The sequence below is a fragment of the Musa acuminata genome, chromosome BXJ3-1 (assembly GCF_036884655.1).
Source record: "Musa acuminata AAA Group cultivar baxijiao chromosome BXJ3-1, Cavendish_Baxijiao_AAA, whole genome shotgun sequence".
Lineage (NCBI taxonomy): Eukaryota > Viridiplantae > Streptophyta > Magnoliopsida > Zingiberales > Musaceae > Musa > Musa acuminata.
This window is the reverse complement of record NC_088349.1, coordinates 18,424,991-18,452,382: the sequence shown is the minus strand read 5'-3', so window position 1 is coordinate 18,452,382 and position 27,392 is coordinate 18,424,991. Positions and strand designations below refer to the sequence as shown.

The window sequence follows — 27,392 nt, the reverse complement described above, 5'->3', positions numbered from 1 at the left end:
TGCCTAATCGGCCAGTTGACCTCCGCAACTCCGACTTCCTTGGTGTAATTTTAGCTCTTCTTGGCCCGATACCCGAACCCATGGCCTAAAGCCTTCTATCGATATGTCGACCGATCCTTTGGCTCGACATCCAATCTTCTGACATATTTTTCTCCGGCCCAACATGATTCTTCCTACTTTAATTGTCTCTCCTTGATCGAAGCTTCCTACATCACTCAAAACGCAGATCAAATCATAAACACTATCAATTGGTTTCATCTTCAAAATCTAAGATTCAACAATATGTTATTCTCGAAGTTGAGCATCTCAGCAATACTTGACATGCCCCTCTTGTAGAGAGCGTTTAATAATGGCACAAGGTACATCTCAGAAATATAGTTGGCTTACCAAACTCCCAAGGTGCATAGGTGGACCAAGCCCAACTCGACCTCCTCGAAGAGCTTGAGGCATGTAGGATAGCCAAGCATGACTCAACCACCTTGGAGAGACAAAGACGTGTAGGTCAACTAAGCCCAACTTGACTTACTCAGAGAACTCGAGGAGTGTAGGTTGGCAAAGCCCGACTTAATCTCCTTGGAGAGCCTAATGTTGAATTTTATATTTTAATAATGGAACCAATTGAAATGTGTTTATGTTTTAATCTACATTTTGAGTGACACAGGATGCTTCGATCAGGATGAGACAATTAAAGCAGAAAAAATCATGTTGTACCGGAGGAACATGTCAGAAGATTGGACGTCGGGCTGATGAATCGGACGACGTATCGATAGAAGGCTTCGGGCCATGGATTCGGGCATCGAGCCAAGAAGAGCGAATATTGCACCAAGGATATCGAAGTTGCAGAGTCAACTAGCCAATTGGGCAATAGGCCACAAGAGAGGATGATATGTCGAAGAATCGGACGAAGTGTCGAGGGACCAATGACATGCCGGACAACTTGATTAATGCTTAATATTAATTGTCTAGATCGAAGTATGTTTTTACATGTGCAGGATTAATTACGATAGCAAGGCATGAAGCAAAATGAAGTCCTGGAGTCAAGGATACGATTACGTTGGGAGTTCGAGAGTTTGTTGGAAGTCTGGACGTTCATTGGAAGTTATGGAGGAACTAGCCGAGAAGTCTTCGAGCTTGCTAAAGAAGCTCGTCAGAGCTTGCCAAGAAGATCATCATGAAGTCCAGGAGCTTGCCAGGAGTCCGTCGGAATATTACCGAAAGATCGCTAGAAGCTCGCTAGAAGAATAGACATAGGGACTTGTTTAGCTTAGCAAATGTCTTAGGAATCGTAGTTAGCACGTAATTGGGTTTGGTTTGGGTCAACCCAATTACGGGCTAGCTAGGCCTATATAAGAACTGTGTTGGGCCCAATAAGAGGCCCAAATAGTACCCCAAGAAGTCTCACCATCGTGGCATAGTCTTCAAGACTATATCAGACGGTGGTACCACTAGTCTTGGCGGTTGTACCACCCCTAGCAGGGTGCCAGGTGGTGGAACTGTCAGTCTGGGCAGTGGTACCGCTCGTGCCCGGGGAACCCATGATGGAAAAGTTTTAGGCTTCAAGTTTGAATCAACTTGAAACCTATAAATACCCCTCTCATCCCTGGTTAAAGCACACAAGCACAAAGAGATTAAAAGAGATAAAACGTTGCTGCGATCATAAGTGTATTCCCTCCTCTAGCTTAAACTTAGATTTTTGTTTAGAGAGGAGAGTGAGTGCTTGTAAGGGTTGTCTCCTAAATCTAGTAAAAGAAGAGGGGTGTAAAAGGTGATTGGCCTTCGCCTATTGAAGGAAGGCCTATAGTGGACGTCGGTGACCTTAGAGGAGGAAGCCGAAAGTGGATGTAGGTCACGTTGACCGAACCACTCTAAAAATCTAGTTTATATTTTACTTTGAACAATTTATCTTTACTGCAAACCTCTTTAATAGCTCATAGCCTTCAATACATTTACAAATGGGTTTCAAGTTAAGATCTTTACGAAAAGGTTTTTGTCGGAAATGGTTTCTATCGAACGAAGTTTTATTCGAGACGTAATCTTTTCGCTGCACTAATTCACCCCCCTCCCCTCTTAGTGCCGACCCCAATCCTAACAATTGGTATTAGAGCCTCGTGATTTCTCATTTGGATTAACACCCAAGAGAAATTGCTCATTTCGACTTTCAAGAGGGTCACTCTCTCATTCATCCTCCCTTTTTCAATGGGACAGACTACACTAATTGGAAAACTCAAATGAGAGTTTTCTTGCTTTCGATTGATTTAAATTTATAGAATATGGTCGAAAATAGTTTTCAAATGTCTTCTCTTCTAATGAACCATTGGAATGATTTGGAGATAAATATGTTTTATCTAAATGCAAAAGCTATGAATGCCTTGTTTTGCGCCCTAGATAGAAATGAGTTTAATTATGTTTCTACTTGCGAAATGACTTTCGATATTTGGTGCAATCTTGAAATCACACATGAAGGAACTAGCAAAGTGAAAGCTTCGAAAATTAATTTTTTAATGCATAATTTCGAGCTTTTTCGAATGAAGGCGAGTGAAACTATTGTTGACATGTACACCCATTTTACGAATATTGTCAATGGTTTAAAAGCTCTTGGCAAATGTTTTTCAAATTTTGAACTTGTAAACAAGATTTTGCGTTCTCTTAATAAAAGTTGGGATTTAAAAGTAACAGCAATTCAAGAATCAAAAAATTTGAATACCTTTCTGATTAAAGAACTATTAGGGTCTTTAATGACCTATAAAATGACGTATAATGCACGTAAAGAACTTGAGAACCACCTTCCAAAGAATAGGAAGGATTTCGTATTGAGAACATTTGAAGCCCACTCGAGCATAAGCTCAAGTGATGGTGAACATGAACTACTCACTAAGAAATTTAAAAAGTTTATGAAACAAGAATTAAAGAACAAAAACAAAAAGAACGCAACTACTTGCTTTGAACGCAAGAAGAAGAATACAAAGTGGGATGAATCGAGCTCATCTGAAGAAGAAGGACAATCCAAGAAAGGCAAGGTGACAAACTACGCCTTAACGGTTTTCGACGATAAGATAATCAAAATGCCTTTAATTTATTTCGAAATTACATAATACTTTTCATGATGTATTTTTTTTAGTTTAGAAAATTTATTTTTTAAATTACATGTTTAAATATATAATGAAAATGAAAAAAAATTAGGATCATGCTAGTAATTTCGAAAATGATAATAAAAATTATATGTTTAATAACAAAATAATTTTGGTTGAAAATGTCTTATGCTTAATGACACCATGATTGATGAATATGCTTTATGTTTAATAATTTCTTTGGCTTGTATACCTTATCATAATGATGTTTGTATCATGCTTGATGATTTTTATGCATGAGGACTTGAAATAATAATTTGAAATCATATGTCTTGGAATTGTGTTACACTTTTGATCTTGATAATTTTTTATCTTTCCGTTTTAAACAAGATGGATGGTTTTCATACAGAAACTTGAGTATATTGATTTGAAATCATGTTTAATGGTTTTATAATTCAAAATTATGCATGATAGTTTTGCGATCTTTTGAAAGTTCTTTTTTTATTTTTTAAACAATTGATGTATGTTTTTATTTGACATAAATGAAAAAGGACATGCATGAATGAAATAAATCACATGAATTGAAAAAACTAAAAAGAGGAAAGGTTTCACCTTGAAAATTTTATTTTTCCTACTTTATCGTGTTTTCCAAAAAGGGAGATTAATGAATCTATATGTATTACTTTTGTGAATCTCTTGAAAATAATTTTGATGATTTTGATGATTTGAATTTAATAGGTTTTATCGAAATCATGATCTTGATTTCTCATGATTTATAACTTGAAATCATTTATGAATCAAGATCTCCTACTATGTGTTCTTGTATCTTCTTATTGAAATTTATCGAAATGAATCATGATTTTTTTAGAATTATAACTTTTATGATTTATAATAAATTGAGAGATATTATACATGAATCGAGATCATTTACATGACATCTTTTTGCTATAGGAATGTCTTCATCTATATCATCATCTTGATTTCTCGATATTTGATACATGATATTTTTCTATGAATCAAGATTTTTCATACTATGACTCTTCTTGGATATATTCACTAAAAAGAATATATTCAAATCAACCATGATATGCTACTTGACATCTTGATAATTTATTACTTCAATGTTATTATGTAAAATTCATTGTATTCATGAAATGTTTATCTCATCACCAAGTTCTTCTTGATATTCTCCATATGATGATATGAATTCATGCAATACTATGATCTTGACATTCATGGCTTGATTTTTTATCTTTATTATTTACCTTTATCATGATTTAAAAATTATTGTAAAGAAAAAAAGAATTACAAAATTATTTTCTTCCCTTCTTTTTGACAATGACAAAGGGGGAGATAATAGATGCTAGCTCGCACAATTCAAGAAGAAAGCAAAAATTACACTTCTCAAAAGAGAAGAAAGAATTTGTTTCTTGAACATCTCAAATTATTAGCTTCCATGTTGTAAAATAATGTAACATTTTGTTAGCTTGCGTTTTTGCAAGGGAAGCAAAAATAATCGCACTTCTCAAAAGAGAAGAAATTGCTATCTTGAACATCACCAAGAAATTATTAGCTTAAAATCTCAAAAAGATGCAAAAATATACTATCTTGTATATCGCAAAGAAAAGCAAATATGTCAACTTACACATCTTAAATATTGCTAGCTTATATGATGTAAAACTCAAAATATTTTACTAGATTGCATGATGATTAAACTTGAGATTTATTATGCAATGATTTGAATTTGAATATTCCAAACACATGAATAGTTGGACTTCTCCTTTTTGTTGATGACAAAGGGGGAGAAGTATGCTGATATCATGCATGATTTTATCATGACATATTTGCTTGGAATTTTGAATCCAAGAGCTATATGCCATATTGATAGGGGGAGTTTGTTTAAACTCCGAGAGTTAAGGTTAACTCTATCGTCGATTGGTTGTCATCATCAAAAGGGGGAGATTATTGAATCTCGTATTTTGATGATGAAATCAATTGATATGTATTTATGTTTTAATCTGTGTTTTGAGTGACGCAGGAGGCTTCGATCAGGATGAGACAATTAAAGCAGGAAAAATCATGTTATGCCGGAGGAACATGTCAGAAGATTGGACGTCGGGCCAGTGGATCGGTCGACATATCGACAGAAGGCTTTGGGCCGTAGATTCGGGCATCGGGCCAAGAAGAGCGGATATTACGCCAAGGATATCGGAGTTGCAGAGTCAACTGGCCAATTGGGCAATGGGCCGTAAGAGAGGACGATGCACCGAAGAATCGGACGAAGTGTCGAGGGACCAATGACATACCAGACAACTTGATTAATGCTTAGTATTAATTGTCTAGATTGAAGTGTATTTTTATATGTGCAAGATTAACTATGATAGCAAGACATGAAGCAAAATGAAGTCCTAGAGTCAAGGACATGATTACGTTGGGAGTTCGAGAGTTCGTCGGAAGTTTGGATGTTCGTCGGAAGTTATGGAAGAACCAGCTGAGAAGTCTCGAAGCTTGCCAGAGAAGCTCGTCAGAACTCGCCAAGAAGATCATTGTGAAGTCTAGGAGCTTGCCGGGAGTCCGCCGGAACATTGCCGAAAGATCGCTGGAACCTCACTGGAAGAATAGACTTTGGGACTTGTTTAGCTTAGTAAATATCTTAGGAATCGTAGTTAGCACGTAATTAGGTTTGGATTTGGGCCAACCCAATTAGGGGCCAGCTAGGCCCATATAAGGACTATGTGGGCCCAATAAGAGGCCCAAACAGTGCTCCAAGAAGTCTCACCATCGTGGCACAGTCTTCGAGACTGTGTCAGGCGGTGGTACCACCCCTAGCAGGGTGCCAGGCGGTGGTATCGCCAGTCTAGGCAGTGGTACCGTCTAGCACTGCCCCCTAAACGGTGGTACCACCAAACCTGGGCGATGGTACCACCCAAGGCAGTGTCAGCGTCAGACTGACACTGGGCGATGGTACCGCCCAACACAGGCAGTGGTACCGCCCGTGCCTGGGGAACCTGGGATGGAAAAATTTTAGGCTCTAAGTTTGAATCAACTTGAAGCCTATAAATACCCCTCTCATCCCTAGTTAAAGCACACAAGCACAAAGATATTAAAAGAGAGAAAACGCTGCTGCGATCATAAGTGTATTCCCTACTCTAGCTTAAACTTAGATTTTTGTTTAAAGAGGAGAGTGAGTGCTTGTAAGGGTTGTCTCCTAAACTCGGTAAAAGGAGAAGAGGGGTGTAAAAGGTGATTGGCCTTCGCCTATTGAAGGAAGGCCTCTAGTGGACGTCGGTGACCTCGTCGGAGGAAGAAGCCGAAAGTAGATGTAAGTCACGTTGACTGAACCATTCTAAAAATCTAGTGTGCATTTTACTTTGAGTAATTTATCTTTACTGTAAACCTCTTTAATAGCTCACTGCCTTCAATATATTTACAAATGGGTTTTAAGTTAAGATATTTACTAAAAGATTTTCGTCGGAAATAGTTTTTATCGAACGAAGTTTTATTCGAGACGTAATCTTTCCGCTGCACTAATTCATTCCCCTCCAAGTTGGTCAAGACTTTCTTTTTTCAGTTTGCCTACATAGATATAAATCAACGAGGGATGATTACATAGCAATCAAGGTTAGATATATTTTTATTATTTTACTCATCCGTCTTGAGAGTAACTTATGTGTCCAAGAAACTAGGTCAAGAAATCGACCCTCGACCTCGGTCCTTATATAGGTCACCCCGAATAATAAAGAAAATATTATCAATCAATTATCATTTGACACTTTGGCTATATACATGACAACTAAATTGACATAAGGAGACAAAACCTTCTTTTTGGTTTACCTACACAAATATAAGTCAAAAATGGATGATTACATGTTGTCCACTCGAGAAATATTCTATAGAATATTTCACCCACTTTTACAAAGAATAAAAAACTATTTTTATCATAATAATTAAGGTTAAATATATTTTTACTCATCCATCCAGAAAGTAACACGTGTGTAGGAGGAATCAGGTCAAGAAACTGATACTTGACCTCGAACTTTATATAGATCACCTCGAAGAATGTGAGCATATCCACCTCGGACCCGACAAAAATTGTAGAAACATCTTGACGACATTTTATCATTCCTTCGCATGCATATCCGAACCACCTTAAGTTGACCAGAACATTATCAATTTTTCTTTAACAAGTGTAATATTGGTTAGAGAATTCTCAAGTGATATACTTAAGATTTTTTATAATAATTTTTGTAATTGAGTGTTTAATTTACATTATAGTGGTAGGAGTTCATCAAGATACTCAAATAGTGAAGAGCCAATAGAATTATTATTCTATTAATTGTTATAATTAACACAATTATATGCCGTATTAATCTAGTGAAATGATCGGCTAAAATGTCACGCTAATCAGATATTCGAGTTAGTGCACTATTGATCCTTTTGATTCTCCTCGTGCCAGACCCTATCAATAAAAAAAACTCGTGGAGAAACTCGAAGGACCAATTTAATTTTGGTAGAGGATTTGATTTTGAATAAAAACTACACGCCCTAGACAACGTTTGGAGTTGACAAACTTGCCAGCGAGAGACGAGCCTTGGTTCAGGTAGATGCGGTTAGGACTAGGAAATCCTGGATGCTCCATAAGCGGTAACACGAAATCCCAGGCAGACCCTCGCAGTTGGCCTCTGAGAGAACAACGGGTCCCATTCGAACCGACGTGTGGGGCATAGTCAGATGGTTGGGTGTAGGTTTGGAAATCCTGGACGCTCCTCTAGTGGTAGCAGGAAATCTCCGGCACGCGGTTGGCCACTGAGAGAATAATGGGTCCCGTCGGAGGAGATGCGGGCCATACTTCAGGTAAAACCGGTCTAGGAGAAGGAAACCCTGGATGCTGCTTTAGCTAAAACAGGAAATCCCCGGCCGACCACTCTAAGTCCACGACTAATTTGATTGACGCACGCCCGAAATCGACCCAGCAATTCGCCCTGAAAGCGAGCCCTACCTTTTTCTTGGAATCCTCCCTGTCACCAAGATGCAAGCTTTCCGTCCTCGTCTGTGACGACGGACTCCCACGGCAGAGAGAAAGAAGAAGAGGAAGAGGAAGAAGCAGGGGAATAGATCAGATGGAGAGCAGCGAGGACGACGACGATTTCCCCACGCATGAGTGGATCACTCCGCAGTCCAGCATCAACTCCATCTACCAATCCCATACCGAAAAGGTTAAACAAAATCTAAACGTTTCGTCTGCCCTTCTATGATTTCGTACATCCCTTTACTAAATGATCGGTAATCTGCGACGTCGTACAGCAGCGGTGGCGATCTGTTTCTGTTCAGTGACAAGGGCCTCGTTGTTTGTTCGATTTTGCCGTCCACCTTTGGTTTCTAGTTCCACCACGTTCTCATGTGCCATGTATCTTATTTATCCATCTTTGATGGTGTGATTAGAGATAGACCAAAATCATTGCCTTTTGTCTTGCTTCCGACTTGGTAGATAACATTACTGAACGTGTAGCAACTTGGTTGCTAGATCAACATGCCAGTTAAACGAATCTGTCCTTGAGGTCGATCGCAACGAACCCTTTGATCTAAGAACCAATCTATCGATCTATCATGCTCTGAGAAGCTTAGCCTTTGCTCGTAGGAGCATGCAAGTGATTTTTGATGCCACATTCTGCTGAAGCCTCCAGTTACTAATAAGCCAGAATCTCAAACGTGTAATTAAGTGATCAGTTACTGAAAGTTTTATTGCCATCTGAACCTCCTATTTTATCATCATAATGCATAAAAAGATAGAAAATTTAAATCGAGGTTTTCAATTGGATTGACATGTACATAAGTGGGTAGGCTATCATTCTGCTCTCATTCACATCCATTGCAGCCTCAAGAATATCACTACATCAGCAAAACAGTAACATGCCAAATAAGAATATGCTAAATATTTTGGCAATTACTTCATTAGTTAATTCAATGAATAATAATAAACAGATCATCAGGAATAAGCACGATGATTATGGTGCTGTTGTTGTTCATTGTTGCTGAATGCTTTTAAATACTGTAATATACGAAGCTAGTAAAGTGTGGAATCAGTATCATAGTTTAGCAAGACAATTAGTTTTTTAATAAACCTTTCAAATTAGTCTACTTGAAGGCACTAACTATTTGTCGATGGCAGTACCTGTCCCTTCTATCATTCAATAGTGACATGTGCTACCTAAATCGGTTAGCCTGTGAACTATCATGTTTTGGCCTAAGACAGAAGGTTAGATGTATTGGTCAAATTATATTCTAGTAGACCTATATACCCTTGTTAGCCGGTCTCAACCTGATTTGACCCAACCCAACTAGACCATAGCCTGTCCACTTACACATCAAGATTTATGGGTTCCTTTGTAAAAGAACTACATGCTCTGGAACTCGAGGTAAAATGGCATGATTTCCAAGTAATGATCCTATCAACTACAAAAAGGGAAAAAAAAACAAAAATATTAATGGACAAGAAAGGTGGATTACAGTCATTTACTATGAAATTAGATGGAATTAATTTTGTGATAATTGGTTATAAAAGATTAGTATTGGAATATAATTATCATCTCAAATGCTGTATAATACTGGGGGTCAGAAAATGCACATAACATTGTTTCCCATTAGAAGTTAATGATGGGTTAGATTGACATTAATAACTTTCATCGACACATTTTATTTCAGATTATTAAATTGTATCATATTAAAGTTAATTTTGCTTGTAGATCTATAATTGTAAGCAAGATCAGTCAGTTTTACATGCTGTTGTGAGGATTGTAGGTTTGAGACCAAATTTTGGGTTATTGTAGGACTGAAGATTCGGATTGATTAGATCGATCAAATTGGATTTGGATATCTTTTTCGTCATTTTTGAGGCAATCGGAACTTGGCTTAGGATCTGTTGGAACTTGATTGCAATTACTTATAGAGGGCTAAGAATTACTTAGGAACCGAGTTTGTTGGGACAATTTCATTTTTAATCTGTTGCAAGATTAGGAGATTTTGGGTTTAACTTGGTTAATCCCACAAATGTTACAATTTAATGGGCATAAATTACTTACCCTTGTACTGTGTAAGGCTGATATTTACTGCCTCAAGTTTGTTTGTGTTTGATTTATGTAATTTCGTATCCTCTGTTAATATGGATGTATATGCAGGGTATCAGGAAAGCTTGTTCTGAGCTCCTGGAATTGAAGGATGCTGTTGAAAACCTATCTGGGAACATGCAGTCAAAGTATCTAGCCTTCCTCAGGTAATGATATCGGAAATACCATTCAGTAGTCACTGCATATCAAAGCATTGATAATCAGTATGCATTCAAAATCAAGACAGTTCATCCTCACAAGTCTAGTAATGCATTCAAGTGTTTCATGAATGAGGAAAAGATATGGATGATACGTCATAATACTCTGTGGCATTTTGATCTTGACTAATAGTAATTTTTTTTGTTGGTTCTTTTGGATGAATAAGCGGAAATAAAGATCTCTATTAACACCTAACACAGGATGAAAATAATAATATGTTAACTGATGTTTCTTATAGTCAAGATCATATCCTTCCAATATTGTGCTCTATGATCCTTGTAAAAATTTTCTCCACTAAAACTAAATTGATGTGGCATGAGTCGACTGATAACCTAGCTTTAAAGAATTGTTTTGACATCCTATGTAATTCATGAAAGTACCAAATCAAAGTGCACTTGTACCTCAGCAAATAAATCATCTAAAACACTCTTCCTCAAGCTGGAGCATGTAAATCACACACGCCCAGCACAAACACTATTTTATAAAAAGGTAGATTTGAACAAATATCTGGGAAATAGATCACCAACTGATTTGCCAAATTAACATATGAATTAGAAGCCGACTTCCTCATCACTGCATCTTGAACAAAAATGGTTTCTGCTTTGATATGCTTTGTTTTTCATGAAATACAATATTACTTTCAATACAAATATCTGCTTGGTTTTAACAAACATATTCTTAGGTTTATCGATTGAAAAACCAAGTTCATGTATCAACAATCTTAACCACAAAATTTCACAAGCTATTTGAGCCATAGCCCTATATTCAGCTTCTGCAATGGACCAAACTACAATTGTTTGCTCTTTTTATTTTCTTGCCTTTTTACATGTAAGATTATCTTCAACAAACAAACAGTAAGAGTGATAGATCTTCTATCATTTTGTGAACGAGCCCTTTTGTATCGGAATAACAAATAATTTCTAAGTGTCGATGATTAGATATATAAATAAGATCTTCCCTGGAGCACTTTTAAGATAGACTAAAATGCTACAGATTGGATTTAAACTTGCTTAGCTTTTCCATCAATCGACTTGCAATATCAACTGCAAAAGATATATAAAATGAGTACTCTAATACATGATTCGCCTTACCGGTCCATACTGGTGTACCGACCGGTCGTCGGTACGGTATTTACTGAATCATATTGATATACCAACACACGGTATGGTGGGATGCACTGACAAACAGTTATGTATCGCTTGTACTGGTCGTTTGTTGGACTAGTATATACCGTCCATACCAGGCGGTATGCTATGGTATGACAAACCTTGCTTTAATATGCCAATTAGTAAATCTAATACATGTGTTGAGTTAGGTTAATTTCTTGCTTCCAATTACTTAAATTTCCATTATCTTTGTGAACATATGTCTATTTGGAACTAATTATGTTGACATCTATGAAATTATCATTCGTGACATAGACAGCGAAGACTGTTCACCAGATTGAATTCTTTAACAAAAAAGAAGTATCAGAATAGCATACCCATAGTCATATCTCTCCTAAGTTTATCAATCAATGCTATTCTGGATTGCTCGAGGCCCTGAATAGCTTTAAAACGCCTTTAAACTTGACTGCAATTTTATCACTCTGCTACATATCCAGGGGTTATTCCATATACACTTCTTCCTAATCACCACAAAGAACTGCATTTCTTATACAAACAACAACAAGCCATGATGCCCCAACTATTTAGGGTCAGCTACATGGATCTTTTCTGCCATTAAACTCTGTACAAAGCAATAAAATAAATGAACTTCTAATCTGGCTGGAGAAAAGGCTCATCTTGATTTTACAGTTAAATAGATCAAAACACAAAGTAAACTTAAAAAAAAATCAAGCACAAAATACCTCAAACTAATCCATACTACAAGTTTGGTTGCAACTCCTTTGCCACCAACCTAGCCCTCAATCTTTGTATAATATTGTGAGGATAATACTTAATAAAAAAAACCAACAATAGTTAAATAGTTATTTATCAATAGGTAAACTAGTAGCACCCATAGTTTGTTTCTGACCAGGATGTATTAGAGACTCATACTGTTAGAGACACTGAAGCTAAAAAGAAAAACAAAGGAACAAGTAGCTAAAACTAGATGTAAGAAACAAAAGGACTAATAGGATAGGTCCTTCGATGCAAGAACTGATATCTTTATAAAAGCAATGGGAGGAATAAGAGTTGACCAGTTCCACCTCCTGAAAATGATTTTAAAAAAATTCTCATGTACTTGAGCACTTAAACCTTCTAAAAGAGTTGTTTTATGGAAGACTTAAGTTGCTGCAGTATGGATTATTTCAACTGGCATGAGGATTATCTATTTTAGATGACAAGATTTCTCTTGTTCTTTATGAGCTGTATCGGATAAGAATTTGCTAAATTCATGTAGGTTTGTCACCTCAGTATTAGGTAACTTATTCTTGATCTAACCTAGAGCATTTTGAGAGCTAATAGTAGAAAGACATTATGGTGATGGCAGCTGTAAGGAAATTTAAACAAGAAATGCTTGGTTCAACATGCTGTCACTCTGGCAATGAAAACCAGAGCATCATGCTGCATTATCAACTTGATAGCTAGTTTTTTCAAACTGCAACAAATTGCTTCAGGATTGTACAGTTCATGCTGACTGGAACAAATAAATCTATTACCTAGGTGCCATGTTGATGCACACCTTTTTTCTTTCAATCTACAAGTTGGCAGTGACCTTTTCTCCTGTTAACTGTTAGTATTTTTTCTTCCTATAGCCCCACTTGTGTCCTTAAAACCAATTTTGAATGTGAGAGCTGTGTTCTGGTTGGTAACAATGCTGAATTGGTTTAATATGATAGTTCCAGTACCAATGTCTGACTATCTATGTATGATCTTAAAGTAAGTTTTAAATCATCAGTCCTTGGCTGGCCAATGTATAAAAAGCATGCTACACTTACATGTATCTCAGCACCGATGTCCAACTATGTATGCATGATCTTAAATTAAGTTTTAAATCATTAGTCATCAGCTGGAAAATAAAAAATAATAATTTATTCTAACAGAAATCAGATCATGGAGTAATGCTTGGAAATGATTAGCAAGAACAAAGGTCTGTTTTATTTATTTTCTTTTGGAAAATTTTGAATGAGATGTACCTAGACAAAATCTATTATATACACCAAAAGAAACTATAACATATGAGAACTATTTGATCATAAGAATTATTTTTCCTTAAATTGTGATTTTATTGGTGACTTCATCCTGTGTTTGCAGATTATCCGAAGAGGTTATTGAAATGGAGCAGGAGTTGATGGAACTACAAAAGCACGTTTCTGCTCAAGGAATCCTTGTACAGGATCTTATGAGTGGTGTTTGTCGAGAATTAGAAGTATGGAACAAATGTAATGGTGAAGAACCTGATTCTGAGGAAGAGCTTACTGAAATCAATCGGTTGCTGCATAATGATCTGGAGGATCCCAAGATCAGCTTTCTGGATACCATAGATGTCCTTTTGGCAGAGCATAAAGTAGAAGAAGCACTGTTAGTTATAATAACAGAGGAAAGTAACTCACCAGAGCTGCATGACTTGGAGGGGAATCCATCTGCTGATGGCTCCTCATATAGGTTAGCATTTCTTAAAAAGAAGGAAATGCTTGTTGATCAAATCGTACGGATTGCTGAGCAACCATATATATGCACTGCTGAACTGAGGAAAGCTGTGTCTGGCTTAGCTAAACTAGGGAAAAGTTCTCTGGCACTTAAATTAATGCTGAATGCATATGATTCCCGTCTTCAGAAAAACATTGAGGCTTTTCTTCCGTCATGTTCCATTTACTCAGAGACATACACTGCAATTCTTTCTCAGCTTGTTTTCTCAACAATATCAGTGGCAACAAAAGAATCCACCTTAATAGTTGGAGACATGTCTACCTATATGAACCGAATTGTGCAATGGGCTGAGGATGAAATAGAGTCTTTTGTCCATTTGGTGAAAGAAAACTCCCCGTCACCTGAAACTGCTGCTGCCCTTCGTTCTGCCAGTGTTTGTAGTCAAGCTAGTCTTAGTCACTGTTCACTTCTGGAGTCACAAGGATTAAAATTCTCGAAGTTGATTATGGTACTCTTGCATCCTTATATAGATGAGGTTCTTGATATGAATTTTAGGCGAGCCAGAAGAAGGATTATTGACTTGACAAGGAATGAGAATGTTGCACTTATGTCTTCTCAGTTAGATTCACTACTTTCTGTCACTACACCATCAAATATCATATTTTCAAGCATTGGGAAGAAGTTCATGTCTATAGTAGAAGTAAGCACTATTTTTTTGCATATCTGAAATGTTTACTTCTATTGTGAGGCACCAACCAAGAGTTGGATTTTGCTGCTTATAACCATGTGTCTTGATTTCTGGAAACTCAAGTTTTGCTTGGATATAAGACCTGTGCTATATGCATAAGCTTTTAAGTACCTATCTTTGGTGATGACGCTGGGATATCTGGATAGAGAGGGCACCCGGATATTAAAATATTTTACTGAAAATTTTGTCTAACTGTGTTTTTCTTGCATGTGATTTTACCCCTTTTCAGATGAATCTAGAGTATGATATGCATGTCACCTATGGATTGGTTTATATATTCAAAAAGAAAAAGGAAAATGCACAAGGTTATCTACACATGGCTAGTACATTTTGAATATTTTCAATTACTTTTTCTAGGAGAGGAGCTCCATTCTGTTGTAAGACTATGATATTATATTTTGTGAAATAAGGTAGAACCTTTGCACTGTGCATGAGAGAAGTTACAATGGCAAGGGGTTGTAGCCCCATGGTGGTTCCCCTTGGCTCCACCACTATTTGCATTTATTTTCATATCAAATGGACTTCATCTTGTTATGCATATTTAATGAAGCTTATGATGTTCCTTTTTTCTTTTCCATTTTCTTTTGGATGGATAATTTTCAAGAAATAGATGCAATTTCTTTTAAATTTCGTGGTAATTTGCAATAATTGTAAGTAAGTGTCACATATTTGTTTTAGTATGGTGTATTATAGAAAAAATACTATAAGTGCTCAAAAAAGGGTAATGAAAAAGGAAATGAACTGGCCAGAAGAGATTGGCTTCTGATATAACTCTTTTGTATATTTAGTTGCTACAGTTTGGAGGATTATTTTTATTGAAGCAATACTGAGCATGATTTGATAAAAAGTTTACAAGGACTGACCAAACCTCTCTTATTGAACAGATCTCTCAGTGAAGGAAGAAGCAAATTGGGAGGAAAAGCCAACTTTCTTGGACCTAAGTTATTGTAATTTTTTCCTGAAAATTTTCTAGTGGCTTGCATCCCGATTCAATAATCTCTTGTAGTTGATCTTAGTTTATAGATGCCATAGAAACCAGTTCATAGTAGTTCGAAATTTCTCGTAATCTTCTAAAGTCAATGTCCATTGTGTAGTCTTAGTTCATAGAGCAAATATATGGCCAATCACTCGCTCAGCCAAAGTGGATGGACAGTAGCTATTAAGTCTTTTTCCTGAGAATATGCTTAGTAGTTTGATGGTTTAGTTGAAATATTAATTCAGCCTAGCAAATGGTGTCCAGGCCCAACTGATGTGACATCCTAATGAGTCCACATCAAGAGATTTTAGCAAATTGGTTCATAAGTAATAAGTATATGCCTACCGCTAATAACTTAGGTTTTAGCTTTCTGGACTGTATAGTTAAGCTGCATTAAATTATATTGGCTAGTGGTACTATGATAGTATCAGATTGTTCTAGTTGTGCTAGAGTAACTCTATGTGAGCTATCCATCTGGAACTAACATGAGTGGTGGCAGGAGTTGTCTTTTACACATTGCGATGGATGTTTCCTCAGGCTGGATCCCCATTGGAATACAAATTATATGCTATATCATATGCGATGACTCTTGGATCTTGACAATTTTGAGGCAGTTAGACTATGATACCCTACAGCCCCACATTGGGAGATGATGATGGATCTGACAATTGGTATATGATTTAATGGGCTTGCAGCTTGCTCCTAGTAACTTGTGCTTGGACTTTTTTGGGCCATTTGGTTAAAGCTTGTTCTGCGCATGTTTGTAGGCTTTTTGGGTTGTTGCTCTCCAATTCCTTTTCTTTATGTAATTGCTGTATAAATCCAATGATTTCTGCTTGAGAATCAATTTGAAGTTCCTCACACATGATAGCCATGATGGCACTCTTTCTCCCTTGCTCTGTGTCAGTCAGACAGCGTATCCATGTGTTGAGGGCTGGCATGGAATCTCCACTCTTTCTATTGTTTACCTGACAATCATATTATTCGCTTTAAAGACTATAGCATTGTTGGTCAATTTGAACTTTGAAGCTTGCCATGATCTGATTCAGATAGATGTGTGTAATTTGTAGTTATTTTTCGTGATCTATTATCACGAATCTTGGTTAGTTATATCAGTAAGAAGTAACTAGATCTATATTTCCAAGATATTATATCTAAATACATCTAGACATTTTTGACTAGTTAATTGCAGGTTGCTTAGCCAAATTTGCTCGCTGCAAATATCATTCTTTCTGATGTACACTGATGAATTTTTAAATGAAATTGCGAGAATGTGTGGATGATCTTCCCTGTGCTCGAGCTTGATTCTTTTATTTATTAGATAGTTGTATGCAATATTTGGTATACCAATGAAGCAGTTGACATGATTTTTCTTCTTTTAATCACCTTTTACAGGATATATTGGATAAACTGACACCAATGGTGGTATTGCATTTTGGAAGGACTATTTTAAGCAAGCTCCTCCAACTTTTTGATAAGTACGTAGAATTGTTAATCAAGGCTCTACCTGGTCCTTCTGAAGATGATAACCTCATTGAACAGAGAGAATCTGAAGATTATAGGGCTGAAACTGATGCTGAACAGCTTGGTCTTTTAGGTACTGCATATACAGTTGCTCTTGAACTTCTACCGATGGCTGTATCAAAAATAATTACCCCGCAAATTGAAAACAAAGAAGTGGGTGGTGGATCTTCTGAAAGCATATCTATTGTTGCTGTTAGTTCTGTGGAATACAAAGATTGGAGGCGACAATTGCAACATTCATTGGAAAAGCTTAGGGACCATTTCTGTAGACAGTATGTCTTGACCTTCATTTACTCGCGGGAAGGAAAAGCAAGATTAGATGCTCGGATGTATTTGGAAGGAAAAGGAGATGACCTTTTCTGGGACTCGGACCCACTACCATCGTTGCCATTTCAGGTGATACCATTTCTTTGAATCTTCAATTTTGTGTTAAAATTGGTGGTATCTTTTTCAGTAGCTAAAAAGGCTCAAGTTTCTTGCTTATGAATGCCTGATAAGGTCTCTGTATGCAACCTTATCCCAACTAGTGGATAGGCTGTAAACATGCCTTTGGCACCCACGTCAAAAAACCAACCATCCTTGTATCTTTTAAGCTTTGCTATCTCATGGGTTGGTCCTTAAGGCATTCCGCTTGGAAGAATGTATGATGTATTTTTGGACTTTGATCCAACTGTACTTTTGTTATTTATCTGTAATTTCTATCATACTTTTCTTAGCCTAATTGAGTGACTGGTACACTGTGTAGGAAATACAATTCCTCACTCAGTGGCAGTTGAATAATTATTGCATGAGACTGATTTTAGCCGGTCATGTCTTTATAAAGAGGCCAAAAGAAGATATCTTCTTTCTTGGCCAAATTTTCCATGTCTTTTGCAACTTTTGTTTCCATCACATATTGCTCTATAAATCACTTTGTTTGCAACTAATTGCTTCTGATCACATAAATATCAACCATTACACTTATACATTATTGCTTCAGGCATTGTTTGCAAGGTTGCAACAATTAGCTAGTGTGGCAGGGGATGTCCTCCTGGGGAAGGAAAAGATACAAAAGATTTTACTTTCACGGCTAACAGAGACCGTAGTTATGTGGCTTTCGGAAGAGCAAGAATTCTGGGATGTATTTAAAGATGATTCTGCTCAACTTCAGCCACTTGGATTGCAGCAGGCATGTCTTTTCTCACGAGCAATTGTGTTTTATGGATTCTATGAACTGTTAATTCTAAATATCATTTCACACTCTTTCAGTTAATACTTGATATGCACTTCATAGTTGAAATTGCGGTTTGTGGGGGATACTCATCCAGAAACGTCCATCAGCTTGTCTCAGCTGTTATAACACGAGCAATCGGAGCTTTCTCTGCTAAAGGCATAGATCCACAAAGGTATGATTTTTATATTCTGGTATGCGTTTTATTTACGCTTGATTTTTTTAATTCATTCCCTGATTATAGCCAAAATATTATTTCAGTGCACTTCCTGAGGATGAGTGGTTTGTCGATGCTGCTAAGACGGCAATAAGCAAGCTTATGCTGGGAACGTCAGAATCCGAAATGTCTGAACCTGACGAGCACATGGTTGTTAATAGTGAGATCTCTGATTCTGATGAAAGCCTTTCGAGTCCATCTATCATTGAGTCCGTAGATTCTTTTGCTTCAGCAAACATGGGTGAGACTGACAGTCCCGTATACTTCACTGATCCAGAAGCTTGAAGAAGACGGTAATGTGATTCTCGTTACTAAATTGACCACAATTATTAAGTCTTATCCCATTTAATTTGTTGACTAAGTCTTGTTGTCTTAAAATTAAATTGTTGTTGATTGTGCTCACCAAATTTTCTACTATTGAAGGGGAGGATTGTCCACTTGTAGAATAGACAGGAATCACATCGCAATGGTTGCTTGCTAGGTTTCCGTTACCAGATAGTCCCGTGTGTACCAATTGGTATTGGACTAATACTGAACCATATAGGTTGATTCACACTTTAATTTTTTTTATTAGTTTCCTGATGATATTAGACGACACAGATTGACATATCACTTTGTTAATTTATACTGGACTATGCTTTAGTTTAGTCAGCCGTGGGTTGGCATATCACTTAGTAAATTGATACAGAGGAATTTAGAATATTTCGTTGAACCTTAAATAGTTTAACTAACTATAAGGTTATAGGAAAGGAGACTGGCAAACTGGCTTGCTAATTTTGCTACAACTAGATGATATGATAGGATCTGAAGAAGAAATTATTTTATTGAGCTGTCCTTTTTGTTATGTTTGTGATCATTTGATTGAGTAATGTATTTTACCTTTATTTAAAAAAAAAAAGAGCAGCGGATTATTCAATCCTCTATCAGTATCTTTTCCTCTGATGTAAATAATAGAGGATTACAAACTAATTTGTTTTCTCTTATATTTTTCCCTTTATTATAATCTTTCTCTATGAATTTTTCAATCCTAGTAAATAAATTTTGTGCTATTATTCAAATACATGTGGATTTAGATTTTTCACATTTGGTAATAGCGCTGGAGGGTCATTGGGTGTCGGATCTTTGGGTCAACTAGTCGAATTGGGGAAAGAGAAGCACATCGGAGATTACTTAATAGAAGAAAACAAATTAGAAGATGTAAAAAGATTTAAGAAAAACAACTTAGAAGATGTAAAAAGTTTTAAGAAGATGAACTCAAGTGAAAACTTACGGAGATAAATAAGGTGTTTGTTAGTTTTGTTGATAAAAACTTTGGTAGTATATCGTATGATTTTGAATTTTGTGTCTTCATCATTTATCTCTTGTTAAAACATATAGGACGGCTGGAAAGAAAAGGGTGATGGATGTAGATGAAGTAGAGGGGAGAGATGGCTCAAGGAAGAGAGATACCATAGAAGAAAAGTTGTTTTCTTTCTTTATCTAAACCGTAATTCAGAATACAAATGTTCTAACTATATCTTAAAATTGGACCAATTTTATTTTACTCGATCGGTTTGTGGATTATCCAAACATCGATCGAATCAATTGGTTCATAACCAATCGAATAGAATCAGATCAATTAAGGATTTAGTTTTTTTTTTTTTTTTTTTCATTTTTCTTGTTCGACCACCCGATTTTGACTCCGATGTAATTGGGAGTGTTCTACTCGTTTTACTTAATATAATTTATTTTTGCAAAAACAATCAGAACAAGTTTGATTCTGAAGATTATTGCTGAGCAAATTAGATCCAAATGAACTGAAGATCAAATTTCAATTTTAGTAACCATGGAGGTGTCAAATTGATGCTATTCACCATGAAGACTATTGACAACAACACTAATATTTAGCAGATCAAAACTCTATATAACATGCAGAATATGCCTTAAACTCTAGTAGATAATATAATTAATTAGTTACAAGTCTCGTTACATTATATTATTGACGTGATAGGGGACACGTTGAGGACATAATATATAATTGATATGCGTTTTGTGATGTTTATACTTAAAAGACTTCATAAACTAGAACTAATAAATACTCAACAGGTTTAAACAATCAAACACATCTAAATGTAAATATTTAATATGCAAAATAAAGATGAAATATATCAAATAATATTTAACAATCTTCATTCATAGATAATTCCTGTGATAATCCAACAAATGATTTTCCTGTGATAATCATTTGAAATGATTATATAACTGTGATAATCATTTTGGATATGTCTAAGTCACGTGACAATACTCACGTGATGTAAGTATAGTATGTGGGGGCCACCGGATTGAAGTGCGAGTGTTGTCATTGTCCATGTCCAACAAATAAAAATAAAAATAAAAATAAAAATAAAAATAAATGAAAAAAAAACATACTTAGGCATATCTCCTCATAAATAGAAAAATAAAAATAAATAAATAAAAAAGACAGACAGTTAAACATGTGGTCTCACACATGTCCGATCATGTTGATGACATATACATGTCCGACACGGTATGTATCAAAATTAAATGTCCGATCATGTTGACGACATATACATGCTTCTTATTTCCATATCTTTCTCATCGAAATTAAATGTCCTCAAAATGGACTAACAAAACAAAATAGACATCCGACGGAATGGAGAAACAACACCACAACTAGTAAAACTATATGGACTACTTGCTCATTGCTTACGAACGCGGTCGCTATCCTTCAAAGCCTAAGGGTCAAATCAACCTCAAGCAACTCGCTCTCATCGACACCAGGATCACTGTCCTTGGTCGAGGATTCACCGATCTTGGAGAGAAGATCTTGCGTTCTTGGTCGGGCAGCATCGTCTTCCTCATCGACGACGGCTGATGCTTTATTTCCTGGTCCATCGTGCAACCCCACTGGCACGAGGATAAACCCTAAGGCCTTTCTTTGACTCCTTTCCTTGGCTTCTTCCCGCTCGAGCTTGTGCGCGTTCTGATGCCCACCGAGCCCTTGATAGCTGCTAAACTTCTTGCTGCAGTAGTTGCAGCAGAACACGAGAGGATGGGTCGCAGGTGTCGCAACCGAGCTGTTGTTAGATACGCTGAGCAATAAGCCATGGTCGGGCCTCACACATTTCTCCTTGCGTTTCTTCCTCTCCATTCGAGTTCAGCTAAGCTCTCGCATGTGTGGAGTCTTGTAATGCTCACGGTCTCATCTAGATATAACCTTAATGATGTGAGATGTAAAGCTGTGTGATAGGAGATCTTGTTGTAAATCAACTCAGACGCACACCACCATTACAAAGGGATTTCATGCATTTAAGGAGTATATGTACAAGTGATGCTGATGCATGTTTCTTCGTTGGACGATCATAATTAGAGGTGTCGATATCGGGGATTCGGTACCGATTACTGAAAGATTTCGTGTTTATATTACGTCATCTAAAATCAAATCCAACCGAAGTTACATGTACATACCGATACGCTCGATATTTAAAAATTAGTGGCATGTGATTGAGATTATCTCATTTTGTAATATGGTCTCTCAAGTAAGCAGGAGGTTAAATAATTGAATGAGTAATAAATCTTTGTCATCCACTTCTCTCCAACCACCATAGAATGTTGTTATCTTTGTTTCATTGTATTTCCATGATTCGGAAGTCAAAACTGTGTCGTCATTCTTGCCATCTATTATTACTCGGGGGGATTGAATCCTTTCTTTCTCATGTCCTTCTCAAGTGAATACATGAAATGTGCATGAACAAAATTTACCAGAGAATATAATTTACCGTAGAGAACAAAAAAGTTCCAAAGTCACAATATGTATGGCTTTATTCAATTAGATCTGATTTAGCAAGTGCTTGCATCTTTATTCCTAACAAATCAAATGGAAGAAAGGATGCCACCATATATAGTCTGAGACGTGATCTTTAGAGAGGTATCCCGACAGCACAGAAGCCCAGCATGCCGCACATCTCCTCGGGTTTCAGCTTCTCAAGTTGCAGCATGATAATTGGGACATACCTATGCAATATTACCTCGCACTACCAGAGGGAATAGATTAGCATCAGCCGTCCAAAAATCTAGGACGTAAATGAAGATTATAAGATGAACCGGAGAGAGAGAATATTTACATGCTTTTCGCTTTCCACTTCTTCGCAGTATTCACCAAGAATCTGTTTCATCTTTTTCTGCGGAAAAAAGTTTAATTCAAAATCGGAAAAGAAAGAGAACAAAAGGATCATGAAAAAGAGAGCTTAATTATAACCCCATACTATCATTCTCGGTGTCTGCAATCCAGCAAATATTTGCTTGACAGCTTCGCTGCATTCTCCGCATTCTTCTACCTTCTACGAACTCACATAACACTGTCTCAGCCTCTGGGTTTATATACATGAATCCATTATCATACTATTTCTTAATTACCTTAGCCGATTCGGTCAACAGTGGAGTGATAGCATCCTTCCTCGGGGACATGGATTCATCAGTGCATTGACCTGTGCTTTTGCACAAGTTTTCTTGATCGAAAAGGTCTCGTAGAAGCAACTTGGTCTGTCGTATGTATGCGCTCGACCTTTCTAAGCACTGCAACCAGAGAAGAACAAGTGAAGGAGAAGGAAGAAATGAAATGCTTTTAAAAGTATGTTGTGGATGGTCTCTCGACACACCTTATCTTTGATGTCAGAAGGCAAAGGAAGGCACAGCTTTTGTAGCTCACCAAACGTTTCTAGGTCATCCAAAGCTTTCTTAGCTCTCTGAGATGCTTCCAAGCATGAACCACATGCAGATTCCTGTGGCTGTTCCTCCATGTAGGAATCCATGTTTCCTGTGGATATCATTGTATACAACACTGCTTCATGATAAAACTTCAGCATGATATAATCATCTTTAATTATATGAAATTGGTAATGTGCATTTTTGTCTGAATAAAGAAGATGATTCACGTTCTTTTCACTGGCAGTCACCTTGATCCATCAATGTGGTATCCAACCCAAGCCTGGCATCCACATGAGCTAATGTAACAAATAGGAGAATGAAGCAAGTCACAGTTTTCATCTCCATCACTTGCTCACCTTCACAAAGTAAAGGAAAAAAAAAAAAAGGATTAATATCAGAAAGTTCTTTAATTGTCATCAAAATAAAGAAGAAGAAGAAGAAGAAGAAGAAGAAACAATGTTATATAAAAGTGAGAATTTAGACTGATTCAATGCAAATCTCCATTTCTATGATGCACTATATCCATATGTATACATGTCCAACATGTTTGATACAGTAGTGAAAATAGCTACTGATGCCAATTGTTAGGATTCGATAGAATGGAATAATTAATATATTAACTTATCAGATCTAAACCACTAATCTAAATTACATAAATCAAAGTTGATAATAATATACCAATCAATCGATGTTAGACTAAAGTGAAGAGTCATAGTCATAATTATCAGGGGCAAAATATAATCACTAGATTTTATGAGTTGAAAGGCTTGCAAATAACAATAAACATGTAATTTTAAACTAGAGTCTGACATGGAAAAAAGAGATGTTTAGCACATAATTAACAAGGCAAGGGTGAGTCAGTGAACTATGAACAACAACAAATTGCAAAGACCAAATAAAACCCTTTTACAACAATAGAGGAAGCTCAAAGCAGTATCAGAGAGAGAGAGGCTTCTACAGATATGAAACCAGCTTTGTTTGAGGAACTGCAGATAGAGGGAGGGTATTAATACACATTGATGCCAGTGAATACAACAACACATACTTGTGCTTGCGTTTTGCTCGTTTTGCTTTCATTTGTTCCTCTCACTTCATTGATATGGTTTGTAGTTTGTCAGTGAGCAAAGCTGTAGGTGCTTCACATGAAGTACCAAGGAAAGGAAAGACTTGAACCAATGATAGCAGGACAAGTGTGCTTGAAGACCAGTAATATAATTGTTTTTACTGGCTGATGTACCTAAACATTGATGTCCATGTTCCAATGTGTGGATCACATTGGGGACTCTTTTAGTCAATCATGGGCTGATGAAACTTCCTGGAAAGTGGTGGGTTCTCTTTTGATCAAGCTGGAGTGTACTTGGTTGATCACCATTTTGTGTGGTTTGTGATGCATTTCTCATTCCATTTTTATAGTCCAAGAAATTTTTTTCTTGTTATATTTCATCCATTACTCATTCACAATAGGTTGAGAGTTTTAGATATTATTCTGTGATGTGTTTTAAAATATCGTAAAGACTTCGCTTGTCGAACATGTTATATTTTTGTACTGAAATTAATGTAGTATAAGATTCTTTCTTCCAAAAAAGGAAAATGATCCTTAAACATTAATTTCTATAGATGATTTATTTTTTAAAATAATATATTTTTTTTTCTAAATAGGATCGTTAAAAATTATAGAAAACATTTTTTCTACTAAAAGTAAACTTCTCATTTTTGACTTGTAAAGTTTTGTTTGATTGAGATTTTGGAGGAGAATCTCAGAGAATTGTGTGAGTTATTTTCTCGGTTGCATGCAGAAATAAATTACATTTGAAGAGAGATCAAAAGTATGACAAATTCATAATTCTTCTCTATCGACATATCAATCGATAATTTTGGTTGTAATATTGCTTTACATGATATAATATTTGCTTCTCTTTATGTTTTGGATTGGTTTTTGAGAGAGCTTTTTTAAGAGTCGCTTGTCAAAGTTCGGTGAATAAAATGTTAAACTCGATCTCAGTCCACCTCATAAAGAAGAATCAAGGCTTAGAACATCTTAAATCAAAAAAAAATTTTTTCTCTATGATTGCAAGAAGAATATTAGATATATCTCCATCACTTCCAATTAGATCCATGATCTTAGTGACTTTTATAAGAAAGATTTACATGCTTGGACTTTTTTTGTTGGTATATTTTTGAACATTATTCTCTAGAGTGATTATCGTAAAATAATACTATAAATTGTCTTTCTATTCTTAGATTCCTTATAGCTTTGGAATTTCAAAAGTAATTAATTATACACCCCAATAATATATAACATTTTGTTTGTGACAAATTGAGGCTCCAAAAGTGATAACCGAATAACCATCTATATAATAAATCCTTCAATACATTGACCAATAAGTCAAAAAATATCACAGCTCTTGATCCATATATACTTACTTCTCTCTATCATATATTATGATCTTTATCTCATGAAGCAAGACACAGCAGTTAACTCATGAGATCTTCTTCCTTGGGCAGTCAGGAAGGTGGCAGAAAGCGGCTGACTGTTGTCTTTAAGGTATTCAAATTCTTCCATATTTTTTTTTTATCTTTTTTTTTGGTTTTCAAAGTGCATGACAAATGTTTATGAAATCGTTTGAAATATTGTGTTTTGTTTGAGACATCGAGACTTATGCTTTCGAAATCATTAAATTTCTCATTTTGCAAATCCTTGGGGACCATATAAGATTGCATTTAGATTGTTTCTTTTCGGATGATAATCGAAAGTGTGCTTCACGACTCAGATAAATTCAATTAAGTCCGTGACATGTGATACTCCGAAGATGGCCAAACTCCTCGTCCTCTTGCTAGTGGGTGCCCTCTTCTGCTCGGTTTGCGCCAGACGATTGCTGGCAAAGACCCCTTGGAGAAGCAGAAGTGGTTCTACAAAGTTGTCGACCGGGGCCACGGCGATGGACGAGGCTTGGGAGGTGCGGTCGGCTTTTTGGTGGCGGCGACGAGTTTGGTGGAGGCGGAGGAGGAGAGTTCGGAGGTGGTGGTGGTGGTGGCTCCGGCCATGGCGGCGGCATTGGTAGCTGAGTTGGTACATTTCCGTGACGGGTTTCCGCAAGCATTGATGAAAATAATAATAATAATAATAATAATAATAATAATAATAATAAGTAGTGGTGTATAGCAGCATCACATGAGCAATTATGGTAATGCTAATCATTTTCTCTTCTGTTCTTCTTTAGATTTGCATTTGTAAGAAATTGCTTATGTCCTGCCTTTGAATCAAATGATCTGAACGATTGTTTTTGTTGGTAAATTTTGGATTGAAAAATAAAAAAAAAATCAAGACCGACTTAATTAATTACATGATTTTCATAAAATAATTCTCAGATTTTTATTAACAAAAGTCAAATAGTTTATGCTCTTTTAGCACAAAAAATTCTAGTCACACGTTCATGTATTTCATGTTTATCAATTTTTTAATAAATTGTGCAAAATAGATCGATAAATAGCTTATGCTCAGAACACATGATTTTAAATTTATTTATAATATATTTGTCATCAAATCATATTCAAAAGTCATATGACATCTATCGGAAAGGAGATAGATTTCAAGAATTTGTATATATATATATATAATCAGAATTTTTTTTATATAAATTCTTATATATTTATAATGCATATGATAAATCCTATTTATACATTTAAAAATCAACTAAAGTGGTTAAGAATATTCAACCCCATAAATTTATGGGATTTACACATATCAAGGATACGATACCAAAGCCCGTATATCTATCTATGGCAAAATTAACAAGGTATATTTGATCCCTTTGACATAGTAAATCTAAGAATATCCATGGAAATTGTAACTGATATTGCAGCAAGTAAAGGATGCATGGAGCACAATTCTATGACAAAAGGCGAGTTTAATCATAGTTTGCTAGTGAAATGTCAAGGGATACAAGTGTTTTAGTTGACCAGCATTAACATGAGAGAATCGAGAATAAGAAAGAGGTAATCTCCAAACCCCAAACCCACCTCCAGTGCTCAATCTACACCAGCT

At 36.2% G+C, this 27,392-nt stretch overlaps 3 protein-coding genes across 4 annotated transcripts; 1 reads left to right on the top strand and 2 right to left on the bottom strand.

Annotated features, from left to right (window-relative positions):
• Positions 1-8,086: 8,086 nt before the first annotated feature.
• On the top strand, positions 8,087-19,086 carry LOC135629569 (exocyst complex component EXO84C-like). 2 transcript variants are annotated; one of them, XM_065137112.1, is made up of 7 exons: positions 8,087-8,284; positions 10,244-10,338; positions 13,630-14,665; positions 17,085-17,609; positions 18,193-18,381; positions 18,487-18,598; positions 18,685-18,825. In XM_065137112.1, exons 1-6 carry the CDS (start codon positions 8,189-8,191, stop codon positions 18,550-18,552), a joined length of 2,007 nt encoding a protein of 668 aa, XP_064993184.1. In that variant the 5' UTR covers positions 8,087-8,188; the 3' UTR covers positions 18,553-18,598; positions 18,685-18,825. The 2 variants fall into 2 exon arrangements, with proteins under 2 accessions (XP_064993184.1, XP_064993183.1); XM_065137111.1 differs by having other exon boundaries at positions 8,090-8,284; positions 18,462-18,598; positions 18,685-19,086.
• A 2,282-nt stretch (positions 19,087-21,368) lies between these two features.
• LOC103992047 (uncharacterized) lies at positions 21,369-21,791 on the bottom strand. The gene has a single exon (XM_009411619.1). The coding sequence runs from the start codon at positions 21,789-21,791 to the stop codon at positions 21,369-21,371; it is 423 nt and encodes a 140-aa protein (XP_009409894.1).
• Positions 21,792-22,436: 645 nt separating this feature from the next.
• LOC103992043 (uncharacterized) lies at positions 22,437-24,312 on the bottom strand. The gene is made up of 7 exons (XM_065134748.1): positions 24,258-24,312; positions 23,596-23,703; positions 23,299-23,456; positions 23,057-23,215; positions 22,906-22,977; positions 22,765-22,821; positions 22,437-22,674 (listed from the first exon to the last, which is right to left on the bottom strand). Exons 2-7 carry the CDS (start codon positions 23,690-23,692, stop codon positions 22,561-22,563), a joined length of 657 nt encoding a protein of 218 aa, XP_064990820.1. The 5' UTR covers positions 23,693-23,703; positions 24,258-24,312; the 3' UTR covers positions 22,437-22,560.
• Between the last annotated feature and the right edge of the window lie 3,080 nt (positions 24,313-27,392).

Bases quoted from the DNA above. Each gene is read 5' to 3' on its own strand.
- LOC135629569 (XM_065137111.1), top strand. From the start codon at position 8,189: ATGGAGAGCAGCGAGGACGACGACGATTTCCCCACGCATGAGTGGATC. The intron at 14,666-17,084 runs GTAAGCACTATT...CACCTTTTACAG, and splicing joins AGTTCATGTCTATAGTAGAA to GATATATTGGATAAACTGAC. The intron at 17,610-18,192 runs GTGATACCATTT...TTATTGCTTCAG, and splicing joins TACCATCGTTGCCATTTCAG to GCATTGTTTGCAAGGTTGCA.
- LOC103992043 (XM_065134748.1), bottom strand. From the start codon at position 23,692: ATGGAGATGAAAACTGTGACTTGCTTCATTCTCCTATTTGTTACATTA. The intron at 22,978-23,056 runs GTAATTAAGAAA...AGTTCGTAGAAG, and splicing joins TGTTGACCGAATCGGCTAAG to GTAGAAGAATGCGGAGAATG. The intron at 22,675-22,764 runs GTAAATATTCTC...TCCCTCTGGTAG, and splicing joins AAGTGGAAAGCGAAAAGCAT to TGCGAGGTAATATTGCATAG.
- LOC103992047 (XM_009411619.1), bottom strand. From the start codon at position 21,791: ATGGAGAGGAAGAAACGCAAGGAGAAATGTGTGAGGCCCGACCATGGC.